This window comes from Equus quagga, chromosome 2, assembly GCF_021613505.1.
Source record: "Equus quagga isolate Etosha38 chromosome 2, UCLA_HA_Equagga_1.0, whole genome shotgun sequence".
In the NCBI taxonomy this organism is placed as follows: domain Eukaryota; kingdom Metazoa; phylum Chordata; class Mammalia; order Perissodactyla; family Equidae; genus Equus; species Equus quagga.
In genome coordinates, this window is record NC_060268.1 from 168,609,471 (window position 1) to 168,631,670 (window position 22,200).

A 22,200-nucleotide genomic window follows, 5' to 3' on the forward strand; every position below is an offset into this window, starting at 1 on the left:
TTTTATTTATTATAATTTCAAGATAACTATCCTTTCGAAGATTATCCAGCACTTCTCAATTGCTCTTTCCAGAATTCTCTTCTCATGGATTTAAGTTACTGTTGATAATATTGTTTGATAAGCTTTGTTTCTAACACACTCTTATGGACAGTCACCTGGGGAGAAAATTTATTTTTATCTTTTTCAGTTTAAAAGATGTTTTATCTTAAAGTTTTTAAGACAGTTTCACCTATAACCAGTCTCCTCCATAATTATCTTTCCTCAGTCTCTGTATAGGTGCTTTGTAATTCTTCAAATGCTTAGAAGCTTTTTGGAAATGAATGTTACTATATTTAAGCTTTCGTGTATATGCCAAAAGTTTAACCATCTTCTCCATTGGCTGTAATTCTTTATTTTATATAAGACATACTTGTGTTTCTTGTTTTAAATTTAAATTCCTTAATATTAATTCTTTGCACTGAAAGCTGAGACAATTGTGAAGCTTATCTTTGTTTTCCTTCACGAATGAATTATGTCCTCCTCTGCCTTTTGTTCAATGTCTGAAAATGGTTATTTCATATATTTTATATAATTTTCTAGTTGTTTAAGGCAGAAGAGAAATCTCATCCCTGTTAGTCCATTTTTACTGGAAGTAGAAATTCTATTACATGTCTTTGAAAGATTTTCATAAAAGATTATTAAAGGAAAAAAAATTCAATATCTTAATTATTTAGTTTCAGCTATCTGGGAAAATTAAATTATGGTGATCATATCCTTTATGCATAATGTAAAGGTATAATAATATTCTTTATATTATACCTATTATATGCTAGATATGCAAGAATTTTATTTCTATTAATTCAGTTAGTCTTTCCTCTAGCACTATAAAGTAGGTGCTATTATTATTACTATTCACAGATGGGACAACTGAGACACAAATAGGTTAAATAGTTTTCCAAAATGTATATATCTAGTAAGTGAGACACTGGATTTCAAAATCAGATATTCTCTATTCAGATGCTGCATTATTGACTATTACACTATATAATACTTCCTCAAGAAAAGTGTTAAAGTATAATCTGTATGATGTTAACAGAAATGGTGAAAACTTGAGCTTATTGGATAGTTTCACCTCTCAAAATTTATTTCTTATTAACATGAAGTTGTAAAATGAGGTGACATTTTATTTTTTGAGGGTGTCTAACAAAATATTTGTATGCATGCATGCAGCTTCCCTAGACAAGAAATATAGGAAAGAACAAATCCTCTAAGTTTTCTTAATAGCATTGACATTTATTTTTTGGCCTACAATCAATTATCAATTGTATTAATAGAAAATATGATTATTATTAGACGAAAGAAACTCATTTGCATGTTTTAGGCACGCTTAATATGTTACAGGCTTTGACATGAAACTCTTAGCATATATTCTTGAAGTAATTTTATCATAATTTTCAACGTTATAGTCCTGCAAAGGTCGTCATCAGTAGTTGAATATATTAGGTGTTCTAGATGAAGTTTTAATTTCAGCATATATGACTTATAATATGGTGATCCAAATGTCTTGATGAGTTAAAAATATTGCATTTACAAATACCATGAAACATCACCACAGGTATTAGAGAAGAATACAGACTCAGTAAGTTTCAAACTTTCTTTATTTTGATTTTTCAGATTGCATTCTCACAACACAATACAATCATGGATCTTGTGCAGTTTTTTGTCACCTTCTTCAGGTAATTTGCTTTTACTGAATTTGAATTTGTTAAACCTGTATTCTGATATATGTTCTGTCAATCCGTTAGGTAATTTATTAATTTTTTGACCTCAAAATATCATATAATGTGTCTTGAATAGTTTTATATGCTTAAATATATACCACAGAGCCGAGGAAACATATTTACAATATACTTTTGCAAGATTATTTTGCTGGTGTACTATTTAATAGCTAATGGATTCAGTGGAAAGAGGATGGTAACTTTGTCTTCCCCTGTCACATAAGTAATTAAAGCCTGCTTTAATTAATGAAATTAACAGTACCTTCACCATATTGATTAGGTACATCTTTAGAATTATATCAATTTGATTATTTCTTAGGAAATTATCATATGTTTTTAGCAATGTGCTAAAATCTGTAGGGGATAAGAAAAAGTATGTATTTTCTGTCCTCAAAGAGCTAATAATCTGGAAGTACTAAATATGACTTCGAATAAAGCATCATTCCCTAGGATATGGGTTATTTGAGATATTAGCAGTAGTTTCATAAAAAAGGTTCCATAATTAAACAACTGGGGAAAATGCTGTGTATACTAAAGTTAAACAGGGCTCTTTTGGTTTGTTTTTAACTGATATTACTTACAGTTTTTAATATGCTCATTTGCAATGTATTTTTCTAAAAGAGAGAGTGCATTTCTCAAAATGTAAGAACTCTTTTCAGGGGACATCTATTTTCATTTCCATGGGGTGTAAATAAAGGAAGACTGGGTTAGGAGAAGAAGCTGAGTTTCAATGATAGAATATCTGTATTATGGCATTTTAGATCATCTGGACTGGAAGAAATGTTATTTTTGTTAAGCTGATTAAGATGTGCGTACAGTTCATGCTGGTCCACTGGGTGCCTTTGTGCAAATTAGACAAATATGTCTACTCCTTTTGGCAAACATAGTCTCCCATCAGGGCACATAACTTTACAAACAGTGCAGTATGAATTTTGACCTCCACTTACCAAGTTGACTGGGCTGCTTTGTACAGTAAAGAACCTGTACAACTCAATCCTTGATGCAGGTGGTGAGACAGTCACTTTCCTAAACGCCAAAGTAACCGTTATTGGTTATGTTGTCCAGATACCCATACAGTACTTGAATTTCTAATGACTTCTCCACAGGGGTCAGCAAACATTTTCTGTAATGGGCCAGATAGTAAATATTTCAGGATTTGTGGGCTACAGGGTCTCTGTTCCTTCTACGCAGCTCTGCTGCTGCAGTGCTAAAGCAGCCACTGCCAATATTCAAACAAACGGGAGTGGCTGTGTTCCAATAAACCTTTATTGTGAAAACAGCTGGTGGGCTGAATTCTACCTGTGGACATAATTTGCCCAACCCCTGATCTAGCTTATGCCTCTGAATGCTTTTAGTGACAGGAAACGCACCATCCCCTGAGATAGCATTTTCTATCTTCAGATAACTAATTGTTCTGTATAATTGAGACGAAATCTGTCTTCCTGTAAATCTCTCTTCTAATTCGTCCATATGGGCCCATACAAAGCAAGTCGAATCTTTCATCTCCATTTATGGCCCTTCAGTTTTTTAAGCTCTTTTGTCAAAGTTATACATTCCCTGTTCATTTATTCACTTCTGTTGTCAAACCTTTGCCATGTTGGTCACTTTGCTCTGAAAACAATCATGTTTGTTTACGTCTGGTAAAAAGTTGTAATTTCCGGAATGTAAATGCTATAAACATCTTTATCACCAACATGTATGCAGTGTTATTCATACTTTAAATCTGGCCCTTAAAAAATGAAATTTTAGCAAAATATCTTAAATATATTTAATATTTTATGACTTTGTACTTCTGAATATTAATAGATTTTAAAGCTGTTAATTAGTTTACAATATGTTTTTGGAAAGTATTAGAAGTTGCAATCAAGTGAGCATTATTTAATGCATCAAAATAAAATGTTTCTGATGCAGAATAGTGTGGGTGGAAATACACTGAAAAGTTCAGCTCTGTAAAAATTCACAAAGCTGAATATATATGTAAATTATTTAAATTTTTAGGGTTTTATTTGAAGCTTTTGAATTCATGTGCATACTTAAATTCAATAGTTCTTTTATTAAGTAAAAGAAGGCTAGTGTTAATATGTACCATGTCTTAGAGATGATCCTTTTTATTATGTTGTCATCATAACAAAGTGAAATAAAATATTCTAATCACTGTGTGAGATAAAACATATTTGATGGTTTTTTTGTCATTTAAATTTCTTTCAGTAGTGAAATATAAATTAGTTTTAAAATTGTCTCATTGTTAAGAAAAAACATAGACAGAATATTTTGAATTTCATTTTTCTTCAATAAGGCCACTGCTAAATTTTAAAAGAGATTTTTAAACAGGTCAGCATTTGTGGACATCCTTGAATCAGGCCACTGTTACTGTATTGCTGTTTCTAACAGAGTTATTGAAGTAGCGGAGGTAAATGTGGCAGCTTTTCAGTTTAGGTACCGTTCAATGGAGGCCAGTTCATGAACTGGCAGTTTTTTACCTCTATAATGGGCAAAGTTCTGGGAGTAATCAAAATTCGGCAAGTACTGGGGAGATAATTTTTAGATATAGCCTGGCTCTGATCTTAGCTTTCTGTGCTGTCTTAAGTAGGTCACCTATCAACTCTAAATTTCAGTCATCTCCTACATAGATTTGAAGGATTTTATTGTTGTTGTTAGAGTCTGTGGTGTAATATAATAATTAGAAAACTGAAAGGAATTATTTAAAAAATAAGCACTTTTTTTTCTGGTGTGTAAAATGGAAAAGTAAGTCTGTGTGAATCTGAAAAGTCTGAATTACTTATTTTAATTGAAGTTAAGCCATCCTGGTAAGTTAAGTGGTGATATGGTAGGGACCACTACCCCTGCACCTTTTGGATTTTTAGAGGTGGTACTAATTTTCACTATCCCACTGGGATGACGTAATGTTTTTGACTTACCATCTTGACCAGCTAAAGGGTAGTTTATGATAGATCTAGCCCTCCAGGACAGAGACATGATGTGGAGATTACTCCAACTACCGTGCACATAAATTCTAATTATACACTCGAGAACTAGGGAAATTTTCATTGGGTGGATACGTATACATAGTTGGCCTGCTATGAGCCAGAATTTGTTACCTGGACCCTGAGAACACCTCAACTCTAATGAGTGGCCATGATGACATTTTAGTCCTTGGGTTGGCTGTGTCATCTCTAACCCTGAGTCTAATAGTAATCAAAATATCTACTTATTCCTTTGCATTGTGTATATACCCATGTATATACCTGTGTATATACCCGGATATACACAGGTCCCTTTGTATAGAGGTTGTACAAAGGTCCCTTTGGGGATCATTTTGTACACTTTTCAAGAGGTTTCAAGATGTCCTTTCTTTTATGGACCCAACCACCTGTTCCATCAATGGGTTCTGGATTTATTTTCTTTTAGGACAACCACCCTCAGACTTCTGTTCCTCCATTCTTACTTAAAGTAAAAATAATGTTAAATAGCTGTTGTTGGCTGCCCACCCATTCTGCCCGTCACGATACCCTGCATTATTAATCATACCCGCAGTTTTTTGTGGACCAACCCCCTTGGCTGCTCCTCCAGTCTTCTTGATCATTATGGTAAATATGGCCCTGGATTCTGTCAGTTCACCACTGATACCTGGCCTCTTTTACTCTGAGTCCCCATCACTTAATAAACCTACCCCTGTAACTGCCTCTCCTGTTGTCGGCTCTGGTCTGCAAAAGAAAGCCATCGCTGAACTTCTTAAGTGAAACTGGTGACCCTCTCATCAGCTTCCTTATATCCTTGGTGAATATTGTGTCCCATGGAATGTAGTCTTCTAGTAGTTCTTCTGGCCTTACATAATACATCCATTCCAGCACATTCCCTTCTGTTGTCTTTTTTATTCCTTTGTCTTCCATCTGCTAGGGCAACTCAGGCATTTCCATTTCACTTTGCAGTGGTCATTGCTTTTTCTAGCTTGTGAGAGTCACTCCAGCAACATTTGCCCCATGCCCTGGAGTCCTCAGTAGGGTATTACCTGTCTTGTGGTCCTGAAAATATGCAACAAAATTCATGAATTCTTGCTTATCCAGTCTTACATCTCATCCCCCTTGATCCAATACTGCCAAAAATCCAATTCCCATCATTCTCCCCTGGCTCCTGCCAGTACACACTAGCTAATCCTTGAGCTTTTTCAAGTATGTATTCTCTTCCCTCTCTTATCAGGCCAAATCCCCATCTTACCTCCTAATTACCCAGACCACAAGTCCTCAGAGAAGTAGACACCAAGATGGGATTAGACACGCAATAAATGTATTAGGGGAAACTTCCATGAGGGAAAGAGCAGGGGAGACGGTGAGAGATCTTTAGACTCCAGTGCTGATATGACCTTTGTGAAGTAGATCAGGAAGAAAGGGATGTTGAGTGAAAGAGTGTGAGATTGTGATGCAGTTCTGAGAAAGTGTGACAAGATCAATGGTGAATCGTCAAGCCAAATCACCCATCAAAGGAGTTCTGCATCTCCCAGGCTCAAGTTTGCCTTGTTATCACTCCATGCTCAATCACTGACTGAGAAGCACTTATGGGAAGTGTGGCCTCAGTGTGAACACAGGGATGGATTTCAGAGTGCAGTAGCTGGGGCCATTGATTAAGTGTGCTCTTAGTAGTCAGAGATCAGAGAAGCACATTTTAATGATTGACACAATAGATTTGTCTGTTGCTTAAAGCTTTGGTAGAACTGATGTATAAAACCACATGAATTTGGAAAGGTTTTTAGATTTGTTATTGTATTGTTTGATTTTTTGTGGGTAGATTTTTCAATTTATGATTAAATTTCATTAATAATTTTGTCTTCTCAGGTTTTCTATTTGTCTTGACATAGTTGGCAATTTTCTTTAGGAAATTGCCCACTTTATCTTATTTTTAAAATTTGTTGGCATATATTTTCTAATATTAATATTTAAAAATTTTTCATATGTTAGAATTATGCCTCTCTTTTCATTGTGACTTTTGCATATTTTCCCATTTCATTTTTTTCTTGGTAAGCTATGCAAGAACTTTGATAGTGTTGGGAGTCCTTTCAAAAACCAGATTGTATGGCTTCTTCCCATTGTTTTCTAATTCATTATTTTCTGCTCTTAGTTCTTCTATTTTTTTTAGTTACATTATTAATTTTCCAACTTTTTGATTTTAGGTGAAATCAAGCTTATTAATTTCTAGTTGTATGGCTCTAATATATGCATTTAGGGCTACTTATTTTTTTGATATTCTACTTCAGCTGCATTCCATGGACTCTAATATGTAGTATTTTTGTTGCCTGCAGTTCAAAATATTTTCTAATCTCTTTTATGATTTCCATGTGAATTATTTAGAAGTGTATTTTTCAATTTACAAATGTGTGGAATTTTTTCAATGTGTCTTTTTTATTGATTTCTCTTCAGTCAATAAAAGATCATTGTGATACTTTGGCATTTGTTGAATTTTTTCCTGTTGTCAAATATATGATCAATATTGTAAATGTCCCACCTGTTTGATACGAATGGGTTTTCTCTGATCCTTGGATTCAAGATTTTATAGATACCCGTAAGATAAAACTTATTTTTTCTTATATGCTCCTTTTGAATTTTCGTGTTCCATCTACCTATTATTAACTGATCTTTATTAATGTGTCACTCTGTTATTTGCGCATTTGTCAACTTTACCTTAATTTTTTTCCTCTTTAGTATTATGTTTTTAGATAGAAACAAACAAGTTAGAATTATTTCTTTAATGAACTGTTGCTTCTTTTCCTTCAGCTTTTTTTACTGTGGTAAAATACCCATAACATAAAATTTGCCATCCTAACCATTGTTAAGTGAACAGTTCAGTGGTATTAAGTACATTCATATTATTGTACAACCACCAGTATCCATTACTAGAACTCTTTTAATCTTCCCAAACTGAAACTCCATACTCATTAAAAAATAACTCCCCATCTCTCTTCCCCCAGCCTCTGACAACCACCATTCTGTTTCCTGTCTTTATTATTTTTACTACTCTAAGTACCTCATATTAGTGGTATCATATAGTATTTGTCCTTTTCTGACTGACTTATTTCATTTAGCATGATGTTCTCAAGGTTCATCCATGTGGTAACATACGCAGAATTTCTTCCTTTTTAAGGCTGAAGAATATTCCATTGTGTGAATATACCACATTTTCTTTATCCATTCATCTGTTGATGGACATTTGAGATGCTTCTGTTTTTGGCTATCGTGAATAATGGTGCTATGAACATGAGTGTACAAATATGTATTCAAGACACTGCTTTCAGTTCTTTTGGGTATATACCCAGAAGTAGAATTGCTGGTGTCTGGCCACATGCCCAGCTTCATGAACAGTGGGGGATAGCTTGTGGAGAGACCACAGAAAACACCTAGAGGTGGTGTATGAGACATAAGGGTTTATTGGGTCTTTCTTATGGGGAATGTCCAGTGATGGCCAGCTGGATGGAGTTACTGCTACTGCGAGCAGAGAGGGGGTTGCTTATATAGGCAGGGGAACAAAGGCTACAGGCTTGCCAAGAGAGACTGTCCTTGCATGGCCAGCATTCTAAGTTTCAGTAGCTCATGTGGAAGGGCTCTGTGTTCCCTCAAGATGTGATGTTCTTTGAGAGAAACAGTTGCCCCAGACCAGATGGTTGGCATGCTGCCCAGAAGAGGGCAAGAAGGACACATGGTTGTTATAGGGCACTTAGGTTATTGCCAGACAATCGTGACCCTATAGCTGGGTCATATAGTAATTCCATTTTTAATTTTTTGAAGAACCTTCATACTGTTTCCATTGTGGCTGTACTATTTTACATTCTCACAGTGTATAAGGGTCTCAATTTTTTCGTATACTCACCAACACTTGTAATTTTCTGTATTTTGATAGTAGCCATCCTAATTAGTGCAAGGTGATATCTCACTGTGGTTTTGATTGCATTTCCCTAATGATTAGTGATGTTGAGCACCTTCTCATTTGCTTATTTGCCATTCATATTTCTTCTTTGTAGAAATGGCTGTTCAAGTCCTTTCCTCATTTTCGAATTATATTGTTTGGTTTTTTTGTTGTTGAGTTGCAGGAGCTCTCTATATATTGTGGATATTAATTTATAATAATTAATCAGATATACCATTTTCAATTATTTTCTCCCACTCACTAGGTTGCTTTTCACTCTATTCATAAAGTGTCCTTTGATGAATACAAGTTTTTTATTTTCATGAAGTCCAATTTGTCTATTTTTTCTTTCATTGCCTGTACCTTTGGTGTCCTGTCAAAGAAATCATTGCCAAATCCAATGTCTTGAAGCTTTTGCCTTATATTTTCTTGTGAGAGTTTTATACTTTTAGCTCCTATGTTTAGGTTGTTGATCCATTTTGAGTTAATTTTTGTGTGTGGTATTAGGCAAGGGTTCAACTTCATTCTTTTGCATTTGGATATCCAGTTTTCCCAGCATCATTTGTTGAAAAGACTATCCTTTTCCCATTGAATGGGCTTGACATGCTTGTCAAAAATCATTTGATCACAGGGGCTGGCCCCGTGGCCGAGTGGTTAAGTTCCTGCGCTCCGCTGCAGGCCGCCCAGTGTTTCGTTAGTTCGGATCCTGGGCGCGGACATGGCACTGCTCATCAGACCACGCTGAGGCAGCGTCCCACATGCCACAGCTAGAAGAACCCACAACGAAGAATACACAACTATGTACCGGGGGGCTTTGGGGAGAAAAAGGAAAAAATAAAATCTTTAAAAAAAAAAATCATTTGATCATATATCTGAAGGTTTATTTCTGGGCTTTTTATTCCGTTGGTCTGTATGTCTGTCTTTATGCCAGTACCACACTGTTTTGATTATCATAGCTTTGTAGTAAGATTTGAAATTAGGAAGTGTGAGTCCTCCAACTTTGTTCTTTTTCAAGAATTTTTGAGCTATTTGGAATCCCTTGAGGTTCCATATGAATTTTAGGATGAATTTTTCTATTTCTGAAAAAAAATCATTGGGATTTTTGATAGGGGTTGCAATGTATTTGTAGGTTGCTTTGGGTGGTATTGACAGCTCAATGGCCTCAAGTCTCCCAATCCATGAACATGGGATGTCTTTCCATTTATTTCTTTTCTTTAATTTCTTTCAGCAATGTTTTGTAGTTTATGTTGTACAAGTCTTTCACTTCCTTGGTTAAGTTAATTCCCAAGTATTTTATACTTTTTGATGCTATTGTAAATCAAATTGTTTACTTAATTCCTTTTCAGATTGTTTATTGTTAGTGCATAGAAATGCAACTGATTTTTCATGTGTGGGCTTTATATTCTGATACTTTGATGGGTTTGTTAATTCTAACTTTTTTTGTGTGTGGAATTCTTAGGGTTTTCTACGTGTAAGGTCATATCATCTGCAAACAATTATGATTTTACTTCTTCCTTTCCAATTTTGATGCCTTTTATTTCTTTTTCTTGCCTAATTACTCTCTGTAAGACTTCCACTACTAAGTAGTAGAAGTGGTGAAAGCAGGCGTCTTGCCTTGTTCCTGATTTTAGAGGAAAAGCTTTTAGTCTTTCACCATTGAGTGTGATGTTCACTCTGGGTTTTTCATATATAGATTTTATTTTGTAAGATAGTTTCCTTTTATCCCTAGTTTGTTGAGTGTTTTTATCATGCAAGTGTATTGAATTTTGTCAAATGCTTTTTCTGCATTAATTGAGATGATCATTTGTGGCTTTTTTCCCCTTTCTTTTTATTAATGTGGTACATTGATCAATTTTCATATGTTGGGCCATCCTTGCATTCTAGGAGTAAATCCCACTTGGTCATGGTGTATAATTCTTTCAGTAATAATAATAATAATTTCCTTTTTTGTGTCACTGTTCACAAAGGGTATCGGTTAGTAGTTTTCTCTTCTTGTAGTGTCTTTGTCTGGCTTTGGTATCATGGTAATGTCGGCCTCATGGAATGAGTTAGGAATTGCTCCCCCCTCCTCAATTTCTGGAAAAGTTTAAAGAGGATTGGTTTAGTTCTTCTTTAAATGTTTGGCTAGAACTCACCAGTAAAGCTGTCAGGTCCAGAGTTTTTCTTTGTCAGGAGATTTTTGATTATTGATTCAATCTCCTTACTAGTTACAGGTCTATTCAGTTTTTCTGTTTCTTCATGATTGAGTGTTGGTAGGTTTTGTGTTTCTAGGAACTTTTCCATCTCATCTAGGTTATACAGTTCTTTGGTGTACAGTTGATTATAGTAGACTCTTATAAGTCTTTTTATTGTTGTAGAATCAGTAGTAATATCTCCACTTTCATTTCTATTTTTAGTAAATTGAGTCAGAGTTCTCTCTCTTTCTCTTTCTTGGCCAATCTAGCTAAAAGTTCATCAATTTTGTTGATCTGTTTGAAGAACCAACTTTTGGTTTTGTTGTTTCTCTCTATCATTATACTATTTTCTATTTCATTTCTCTGCTTTAATCTTTATTATTTCTTTCCTTGTGATAGCTTTGGGTTTAGTTCTTCTTTGTCTAGTTCCTTGAGATTAAAGTTAGGGTTTTGATTTGAAACCTTTCTTGTTTTTGAATGTAAGCTTTTATAGCTATAAATTTCCTCCTTAACACTGTTTCCACTACATACCATAAGTTTTGTTATGTTGTGTTTTCTTTTTCATTTGTCTCTAAGTACTTTCTAATTTCACTTGTGATTTCTTCTTTGAGCCTTTGGTTGTTTAATTTCCACAAATTTGTGAATTTGTGAAGTTTTCCTGTTGTTATTGATTTCTGACTTTCTCCTGTTGTGGTTGAAGAAGATACTGTTTGTGAGATATATCTTTTCAAATATAATGAGATTTAATTTATGACCTAAAATATGGTCTATCTTGGACAATGTCTCATGTGCACTCAGAAGAATATGTATCTTGTTGTTGGGTAGAGTGTTCTATTTATGTCTGTTGGATGTAGTTGGTTTATTGTGTTATTCAAATCTTCCATTTCGTTACTGGTTTTTCTATCCATTATTAAGAGTGAAGTTGAATTTTGTTTTACTCATTTTGAATTCTCTTTCTCCCTTTGGTACTTTTTGTCTTAATGTATATTTTGTTTTGTGTAAACATAGTTATAGTATCATTTTGTTAGAATTTCCCTGGTACATCTTTTTTCATTCCTTTACTTTTAGCATTTTTTGTCTTATTATATTGTAAATGTGTTTCTTGTACACCACAAATATCTGGATATTGTTTATTTTATTTAAAAAATCTGAGACTTTTAAGTGACAGGTTTAGTGAATTTACATTTATTGTGATTATTGATGTATTTTAATTTTTTCTCCATCTTGCTTTCACTTTTGAAAATGCTTTCTCAAGTCATCTTCCCCCTGCCCCCGTTTTCTATTAAATTGTATGTGCTTTTAATATTCTTTAATTTTTTTTCCTTTCAGCAATTTAGGAATTGTACATTTTATATTTGTTTTTTAATGACTACTCTTAAGTTTTAATGTGCATATTTTTCTGCACCAACACTAATGTTAATCAGTATCTTTTTTTCTCCTGAATCATATAGGAACATTGGAAAATTTGAGAATTTCAGTTTTATATACCTTTGTCTAATTAACTCATTTTCAAACAGCTTTGCTGAGCTCTAATTCACACACAGTACAATTCACCTGCTTAAAGTGCACAATTCAATGGCTCTGCAACTATCATCGCAATCAATTTTAGAACATTTTCATCACCCTAAAAAGAAACCATGTACCATTAGCAGTCACTTCCCATTCCTCTTCCACACCCCCAGTTCCTAGACATTCACTAATCTACTTCTTATCTTTAGATTTGCCTATTCTGGACATTTCATATAAATGGAATCATATGATATGTGTTCTTTTGCAACTGGCTTCTTTCACTTAGCACAATGTTTACAAGATTTATCCGTGATATAGTGTGTATTAGTACTTCATTTCTTTCTATTGCTGAATAACATTCCATTGTAGGTATAATACATTTTATTTTTCCCTTCATCAGTTGATGGGCATTTGGGTTTTTTGCTCCCTTTTTGGCTCTTGTAAATTATACCACTATGAACATTTGTGTACAAGTTTTTGTGTGGAGATATTTTTTTATTTATCTTGAGTATATACCTAGGAGTGGCATTGCTGGGTCACGTGGTAACTCTAGATTTAACATTGTGCAAAGTAGCAAACTATTTTCCAAAGGAGATGTATGAGGGTTCCGATTTCTCAGTATTCTCACTAACGCTTGTTATTATATATCTTTTTTATTATAGCTATCTTAGTGGGTGTAAAGTGGCAAGAAAGATGATAATTTGGAGAATCCAAAAAGGAAAGGTTTAGGTAGAGGAATCTAAAGAATATAAAAACAAAAGGAAAAGTAGGAGTTAAGCAATTGAAAACCAGAACAATCAAAGATGACCCTATAAAAGTGAACATGAGAGTGAGAAGAATAATGCAAAGTTAGCAGAGTGATCAAGATTTTGGGGAAATGAAACTTATTCATGTTGTACATGCAGATATTTCAAAAGAAGAAAAGAAGAGATGTAGCTCCCTACAGGGAGAGAGGTGAACCTAAATCATTAGAAACAAAATGCATACATCAAAGTGGCATAACCCAGAAGGAGTATTTGGTATAAGGATTTTTTAAAAAAAATGGTACAAGGACAAAGAACACTGAGAATAGTGAAAAATAAACAGAAGTCCTTCTTTTCAAGCTTATGATAATGGATATGTTAATGGAAGTTATGCCTGAAGGTACTGAAAATATGGATTTAGCTAAGTAGAAACCATAAATTACATCTTATTATATTGGAGATTTACTCAGGAATTTTCTCCATCACTTTGCTATAGAAGAAAACAGATATTTAAGTCCCAACTGCTCTTTTAAGCCAAAATATCAAATGTAGCTCGAGTAAAATGGTTATTGTGCAAAGTTTATTGTAATTTAGTTAAACCAATGCTGCACAGCTAATTTTCCGTGCTGGAATTCAGAACGCTAGAGGCTGGAATATAGTTCTCTAAGAGTGATATCAGTAACTCATTTTCACCAAAATATTGCTTAACGCCTCAAAATTAACATGTCCTAAATTAAACTTGCTGTCTTGGCAAACAGCCTCTCTTTTGCACTATTCTAGCTCAGTTATGGGCACCACTATTTACCTAACTTTAATACCTGGGGATCAACTAAATACACTTCTTTTTCCTTAACCCCATACATAAACCCTGATTCTTCTTTCTATCTATCTATTATATTCAAAATAGTCAAAGTGATTTTTTTTAGCTTAAATTAAATTATGTGACTCTACTGTTTAAAAGCTTCCTGTCACATTTATAATATAATTCAAACTATGACTTTCAAGTTCCTGTATAACCAGGCTTAATTATCTGCCTCATCTCATAATATTCTCAGCGAACTTACCATGTAACAGTCACTTTTCTCTGGAGGCTTTTGGTTTATTTCTTATCTGGTTTTGTTTTTACTCCTTTATGAAGTCCTTTTAAATTTATGTGCAGTAAAATTCCATTTTTGGAGGTATCCTCATGAATTCTAACACATGCATATTTTCTTGTAGTCATCAGCTCTACCAGGATACAGAACAATTCCAAAATCTCAAAGATACCTTCATAGGGCTTCCTTTGCTGTCAGACTTTCTCCCCACCCATAAACGTGGTAACCGCTGTTTCCTGTGCCTACAATTTGATCTTTTCCAGAATGTCATATATGTGGAATCATACAGTATGTAACCTCTTGAGACTGGCTTCTTTCCCTTAGCATACTGCATTTGAGATTTATCCAAGTTGGTTTTTGGTGTCAATAGTCTATTGTATTTTATTGTTAAGTAGTATTCCATTATATGGACATCACAGTTTGTTTAATCTATGCACCACTGAGAGATATGGATCATTACACTTTTTGGTAATTATAAATAATGCTGCCACGAATAACATACATATGTACAAATTGTGCAACATAGAGACTTACAAGTTTTCTGCAAACATAAATTTTCATTTCTTTAGGATAAATACCTGGAAGTGGGATTGCTGGATCATATGGTAGATGTATGTTTATCTTTATAATAACTGCTGCTGTTTTTCAGAGTAAATCTATCATTTTGCATTGCCACAAGCAAAGCTTGAGGGTTTCAGTTGTTCCGCATCCTCAGTGCTTGGTCTTGTCAGTATTTTTTATTTTAGTCATTCTAATAGGTTATGTGCTGGTATCTTATCATGACTTTGATTTACATTTCCCTAATGACTAATGATATTGATTATCTTTTCATGTATTTATTAACCATACTTTCATCTTCTTTGGTGAAGTGTCTGAATTTTTTTGCCGGTTTTTATTGGCTTCTTTGTTTTTTTTATTGTTGAGTGTTAGATGTTCTTTATGTATTCTGGATATAAATCTTCTGCCAAATAGGTGATTGAAATAAGTTTCTCCTAGTTTTTGGTTTGTCTTTTCATTCTTTTAACACTGCCTTCAACAGAGAAAAAGGTTTTAATTTTGATAAAATCCAATGTATTTTTTTTTTTCTTTTATAGGTTATGCTTTTGGTTTCATGTCTGTGGACTCTGCCTAACTCAAGGTCACAGATTTCCTTCTAAGAGTTTTATAGTTTTACATTGTACATGTAGGTTTATGATCCTTTTCAATCATTTTTTTGTTTATGATTGAGAGGTAGGTCAAGGTTCATTATTTTGCATATCGATGTCCAGTTGTTACACCATGATTTGTTGAAAAGACTCGTCTTTCTCCTTTGAAATGCTTTTGCAACTCTGTCGAAAATCAATTCACCTTAGGGCTTCCAATTCTAGGTAACACTGCATGAGCTATGGAACTCTTTTTATCTTCCACTGCTCTTAAATGTAAAACCTGGATAAAATGCATGGGCAGCTTTTTGATAATTCTGAAAAGTAAGTATCAGCAGGCAGATGAAGGAAGAACACTAGAACTCACAGTGTCACTGAACTGTTTGGAAATTTACTAGTTTTTCCCTCTAGTATCCCCTGACCTGAAACTCAATGCAGTTTGAAACCTGAAAGCAACTGTTGTGGTCTAGACAGGAAACATCTGGAAAAATTCTCTGGTTCTGACTTGTTGTGTGGAAAAGGAAATTCTTTAAAGCTCAGAGAGAGTAAGGGAGAGCCCACCCCCATTTTTTCTCCCTTTCCTTAATTCATTCACCCCCAATCCCAGGCAGTCCCACAGCAGGAGCATTGGCTGCAGCAAAGATGGCTACAAATGGGAAGCTGCAAAAACCCCATCTACAAGGGAGGGCACTCTTCCTTTGTGTAGGGTGGAGCTGACAAGAGGGCCACAACAAATGCCCTTGCTTTCCCCTCTTCTCTGTCCTCCCAGCAACGAACGTGGCACAATGCGGGAAGTGGGCAGTTCCTGGCTAGAGGATAGAAAAGTGGAGACCAGGGAACCAAAAAGAACTGGGAAATAGCAGAGAGAGAAAAGCCCTTTCACAGAGTTGTTGATGAACTTCTGAGATCACCCTTTAGTTGCATGTGTGAGGATCTGATCCTAAGGAGCGTAGCAAAGAACTAGAGAACTGAGCTAATGGTTAGAACTCTGCCCAGGCCCCAGACGGAATCTGCAGGACAGACTCAGATAGCACCGAAAAAGCTTTGGGTACATTGTAACTACAGCCTACACATGGCTAAAACAAAATATCTCTATAGAGATAGGATCTAAACAAGACCTCAGTCCCTCTGTGAAGCTGATATGATGCAGGAGAGCCCTGGAGTGAAGGGAACAGTAGGGCTCTGATAGAAGTGGGCCATTCTTAAGTTTCATTAGCAAGTCAAGGACTGTCTGTCAATGTTTGTGGCTTTAAGAAAAACTTTATCAGGTGCTGGATCTATTAACTATATGGGGGGAAAGGTAGCTTTTGACTCCTACCTCATACTGTCCTAGAACTGCCGCAGCCATTTTCCTTCCTAAGAGGGAAACAAGCCAGAGAATAAAACTGATGCACAGCAGGGTGTGTAGTCCAGAGAATCAGAGGGGAATGTAGCCAGGGCCCTGATCAGACCAAACCTGGAAGTTATTCTTCCTTTTGACCTTCGGGAGTGTCTTAGTCTGCTTGGGTTGCCGTAACATTATACCACAGACTGAGTGGCTTTAATAACAGAAATTTCAAATCTCACAGTTCTAGAGGCTGGAAAGTCGAAGATCTGCATGCCAGCGTGGTTGGTTTCTGGTGAGAGCTGTCTTCTTGGCTTGTGGATGGTTGCCTTCGTGCTGTGTGTCCACATGGCCTTTCCTCAGTACACAAGCACAGAGAGAGGGCATAAGCCCTCTGTGTCTGGTTTTTTGTTTTTGTTTTTTTTTTTTGCCCTTGGTGAGGAACTTTCCCACTGAACTAACATCTGTTGGCAATCTTCTTTTTTTGCTTGAGGAAGATTAGCCCTGAGCTAACATCTGTGCCAGTCTTCCTCCATTTTGTATGTGGGATGCCTCCGTAGCATGGCTGATGAGTGGAGTAGGTTCATGCCTGGAATCTGAACCTGTGACACTGGGCCCCCGAAGCATAACTTTAACCACTTGGCCACTGGCCTGGCCCTCTGTGTCTGTTTTTATAAGGACACTAATTCTATTGCCTTAGGGCTTCACCCTATGACCTCATTTAACCTTAATTACATCTAGAAGTCCCTATCTCTGAGTACGAGCACATTGGGAAGTAGGGCTTCAACATAGGAATGTTAGAGGGCCTCAATTCATCTATAGCATTCTGCCTCTGGTCCCCCCAAATCATGTCCTTGTTGCATGAAAACTACATTTCATTCCATCCTGACAATCCCAAAAGTCTTAGTTCGTTCCAGCATGAACTCCAAAGTCTGAAGTCTTATCTAAATATCATCTAAATCAGATATGGGTGAGACTCAGGGTAAGATTCATCCTGAGGCAAAATTCCTCTCTAGCTGTGAAGCTGTGAAACCAGGCAAGATATGTGATTCCAAAATACCATGGTGGGACAGACATAGGACAGACATTCCCATTTCAAAAGGGAGAAATCTGAAAGAAGAAGCAAATGGTGAGTTCCAAGCAAGTCTAAAACCTAGCAAGGCAAATTTTATCATATCTTAAAGACTTAAGAATAATCTTCTTTGGTTCAGTGCTCTACCTCCAGGTTTTCTGGGGTGGCAGCATCACCCCCACAGTGCTACGGAGTAGCCCTGCCCTTTTAGCTTGGTGAACAGGCCCCGACCCTACAGCAATGTGCCGCAGCCTTGCCACTCAAGGCACTGGGTGGTGGTATCCTGGTCCCCTAAAACTAAAGAGGCCCCACCCTTTGAAACCAAGGAGGAACCAGCCTTACCCCTGTGGCCTGTGGTGGGAATGGGAGCCCTGATGATCTCTGCATCGCCTTCAGGGTCATTCTTCCCTTTTCTTAAAGGATAAAGCAGTTTTCCAACTGAATAGCCCTATCTTCCCAGCCTGTAGACTCCAAGAAACCTGACAGCCTCCCTTCATTCCCTCTTGCTTTCTCTGTCCCCTTTAGTTCAAGGTCACAGTGTCCCTGCTGGTGTAATCCCATCTCTGTTCCTCATTTCTGCTGAGATGGCTGATTAAGTCCTTGAGTCACACTCATCATCTCTTTATCAGATGGTCATTCCATCACACCCTCAGTGTTCTCTTAAAAAGCTTTCTCATGTTTTACAATATGGATAGGCTGAGAACTTTCCAAATCTCCAAGTTCTGGTTCCGTTTTGCTTATCAATTCCTTCTTCAATTTGTCTTTCTCCTTTTGCATTTAGCTATAAGCAGTAAGGAGGATCAAAGTTTCATCTTTAATACTTTGCTTAGAAATCTCCTCTGCTAAATATCTCAATTTTATTGCTTGCAAGTTCTACCTTGCACAAAACACTAGAATACAATTCAGCCAAGTTCATTACGATTTTATAATAAGGATGACCTTTCCTCCAGTGTTCAATGACCTGTTGCTCATTTCTGAGACTTGACCAGAATGGCCTTTAATGTCTGTATGTATACCAACATTCTGTTCATGATTATTTATGTATTTTCTAGAAAGATGGAGGCTTTCTCTTCAGCTTTCTTTGTTTCATTTTGAGCTCTCACCAGAATTGGCTTTAACATCTATGTTTCTACCAACAGTCCCTTCACAGTAGTTAAAGCCTTTTCTAGCGTACATCTCAAAATTCCTCCAGCCTCTGCCCATTACCCAGTTCCAAAGCTGCTTCTAGAATCGTAGGTATTTGTTACAGCAGCACCCACTTCTTGGTACTAAAATCTGTCTTAGTCTGTTCATGCTGTCATAACAAAATACTACAGATTTCTGGCTTAGTAACAAATTTATTATTACACCGTTCTGGAGGCTGGGAAGTCCAAGATTAGGGTGCTAGCATGGTTGTTTTCTGATGTGGGCTCTCTTCTTGGCTTGTAGATGACCACTTTCTTGCTGTGTGCTCAGATGGCCTTTCCTCAGTATGCATACATGGGAAGAGAGGAAGAGAGAAGCTCATTTATGACCTCATTTAACCCAATTGCCTTCTAAATGTCCTATCTCCAAATGTAGTCACATTGGGTGTTAGAACATCAACATGGAGGGGGGACACAATTCAGTTCATAACAGGTTGTGTAAAACCCATTTAGTCCCAATATTGTTTATACCATTTGCCTTAGGGTTCTATTATTTGTGTTTGAAGTTATCTTAACTGACAGTGCATCCTAAGGCACATTAGCAGACATTTGGTCTTGTCCAAAAAGTCAGTAAGACATTTGGTCCACACCAACAGGTCTTCGTCATATTTGGTCCTGTCCAAAGTGTCCATAGAGATATTTGGTCCACATCAGAAGGTCCTTGATATTTATTTACAAGACCATTTGGTTCTGTCCAAAATGTCCATGAGACATTTGGTCTACTCCAAAAGGTCATTGACATTTAGTTATATTTGGTCCTGTCCAAAATATCCATGGAGACATTGGGTCCATGCCAAAGGTCCTTGATATTTGGTCTTGTTCAAAACCATTTGGCATGAACCAAATATGCATATGGATGTTTTGGACAGGACCAAATGTCAAGGACTTTTTGTCGTGGACTAAATGTCTTACGGATGTTTTAGTTAGGACCAAATGTCCTACAAGGATAAGGTATAGTTACCTCTTGCTTAACAGCCCTTAAAAAAAATTTGTACCAATTTATACTATGAAATATTGCTTTCCCACTTTCACCCACTAAGCTTTGTCAATGTTTCATCTTTGCCAGTCTGATAATTGAAACAAATAAATTTTTTTAATATACAGCTTTACTGCATTCTAAGTAATTTATTTTGTTAACATTTTAGTTGGTAAGAAAAAAATCCTTCAAGTGTTAGGAAGGTATTTTTAAAACCTTTGAGAGATATTTTCTGATATAGCAGTTATTAGAAGGTAAATTACTTTTAAAAATAATATGTTTCTATATTTCAACACAGTTCCCTACTTTGTAATATTTTTCAGTGAAATAAAAGATTACTATGCCTAAATCACCTTTTAAATATGTATTTAAGACTTGAATTTTATGATCAATTAACCTCAAATTGCAATAAAATAGTGACAATATTATCTCTTTTTGCATTTGGCCAACTAGATTACCACCAGAGAGTATTTCTTTGTCACCAGAAACCTGCAATATAACCTGGTACCATACTGTTACTTTTATTGAATTCTTTTTAGTTTTCCCTAAATGAGAATACCTAATAAGTTCTGTGTTTTTTCACACTAAGAATCCTTTCCATAATGACCATTTTGTGAAGGTTAAAATCAAATTATTGAAATATCTCTCCCTGAGTTCCTTTTTTTATCCCTGTAGCTCACGTACTTGCTTTTGTATATTTCTTTTCTGTTTTCCCCTTTTGCTGTTGGGAGGATTTCACTGAAGGGTGTTGAACTTTCAGATCTCTGGCACTATTATACAGTAGATTTTTTAAACAAAACTATAGCCCAATTATTCTCCCCACCCCCAAATATCTATACCAAAAAGCAAAACAAACTATTGTGTAACGTAAGGGAAAGAAGAAGATCTAAAAGAAAGCAGTGAAACCATTTTTTCTGTGACAGACTTGCTATGATGCCAGATTAGAGGATGCTAATGTTTACATTGCTCATAAGACCTTTGACTTAAGAAATATATTAGGGAAAGCTAACTGGAACAGATAAACCCAGAAATTGCAATCACTTTATATAATAAAACTTTATTTCTCACTTATTTAAAGTCCACTGGGCAGAAGGAAACCAGCGAAAGGGACAGGATGGTGTGTAGGACGCTGCTCCACCAAGGATTCAGACTGATGGAAATTTTGTCATTCTTCAGGCTCCCAGGATTGTCAGTGGAGACTGGGATTTTTTGATAGTCACAAAAGGATGAGTGTAACTTTTCAACTATGCTGGAGAAACTTGTCAAGCGTTTTTGTTTGTTTGCTTTATAATGAACCAAGTGTTCTTAATAAACTAGTTTTTGTTTAATGTAGATTTTTTAACTGTAATTTTTATTTGCAGTGTGATTTATTAGAAATCAAAAACATTTGTAAAGTATTACTTTGATGTAAGGATAGTAATGCCAAATAAGACATTCAATGTCAGAAAAAAATTATAAGATATTTAAATCAATTAAAGATCCAGTTCCATTCATTTAGCAAATGTTTAATGACAACTGCTATATGCCAGGAACTGAGATATTTTTTCCTGGGTTTTTAATATTTGTTGCAGATTATTAGAAGAATATTTTCTTGAACTATTTATTGATCTTATCGGTTTTTTTACGTCATAATGATCTCTCTCTATTTTTACTACTAACCTAATTGAATTAACATAGAAAGCATTTGCTGCAAACCCTTCAAGTATGTATTGCCTCTTCTCAAGAAGGTGAAATTATGAAAACCGAAAATTTTTACATAGGCTTTTTGCCTCATTATAAAAGTGGCTCTCTTCTCTTGAGTCACGAAAGTTAGATCAGAATGAATTGAAGTTCCTCATGGAGAAACTTAGCAAGTCTTCACCATCTTAAACTGAATCTCTGTCATGTAACTATTTTGGGGGAAGATATTTTGAATTACAGATTAGAAAACAAAAATACATTTTGGGGGGCCAACCTGGAGGCATAGTAGTTAAGTTCATGCACTCTGCGTTGGCAGCCTGGGGTTTGCAGGTTTGGATCCCGGGCATGGACCTACACACCACTCGTCAAGCCATGATGTGGTGGTATCCCACATACAAAATAGAGAAAGATTGGCATAGATGTTAGCTCAGTGACAATCTTCCTCACACATGCACACAGACACAAAGTACATTTCGGTATTTAAGTTGAATTTAATTATTAAATGTAAATGAATTTTCTTATATGTACTATTGTCTGCTAGTCCACACATCCTGAAAGAAACAGTTGACAACATTTGGTGTCTGAATTTAAGGGATGATAAAATTGAATGTATTTTTACATTTTAGCTAGAAATTAATGGTGAAACAAAAAAGT

General features: G+C 35.6%; 1 protein-coding gene across 3 annotated transcripts in view; it reads left to right on the forward strand.

Annotated features, from left to right (window-relative positions):
* ATRNL1 (attractin like 1) overlaps positions 1-22,200 on the forward strand; it is a 730,944-nt gene that overhangs the window by 331,391 nt on the left and 377,353 nt on the right. For all 3 annotated transcript variants that reach the window (XM_046649411.1, XM_046649419.1, XM_046649424.1), the window contains exon 25: positions 1,654-1,715. In XM_046649411.1, coding sequence (XP_046505367.1) covers positions 1,654-1,715 — 62 coding nt within the window. The remainder of the gene's footprint in view (positions 1-1,653; positions 1,716-22,200) is intronic.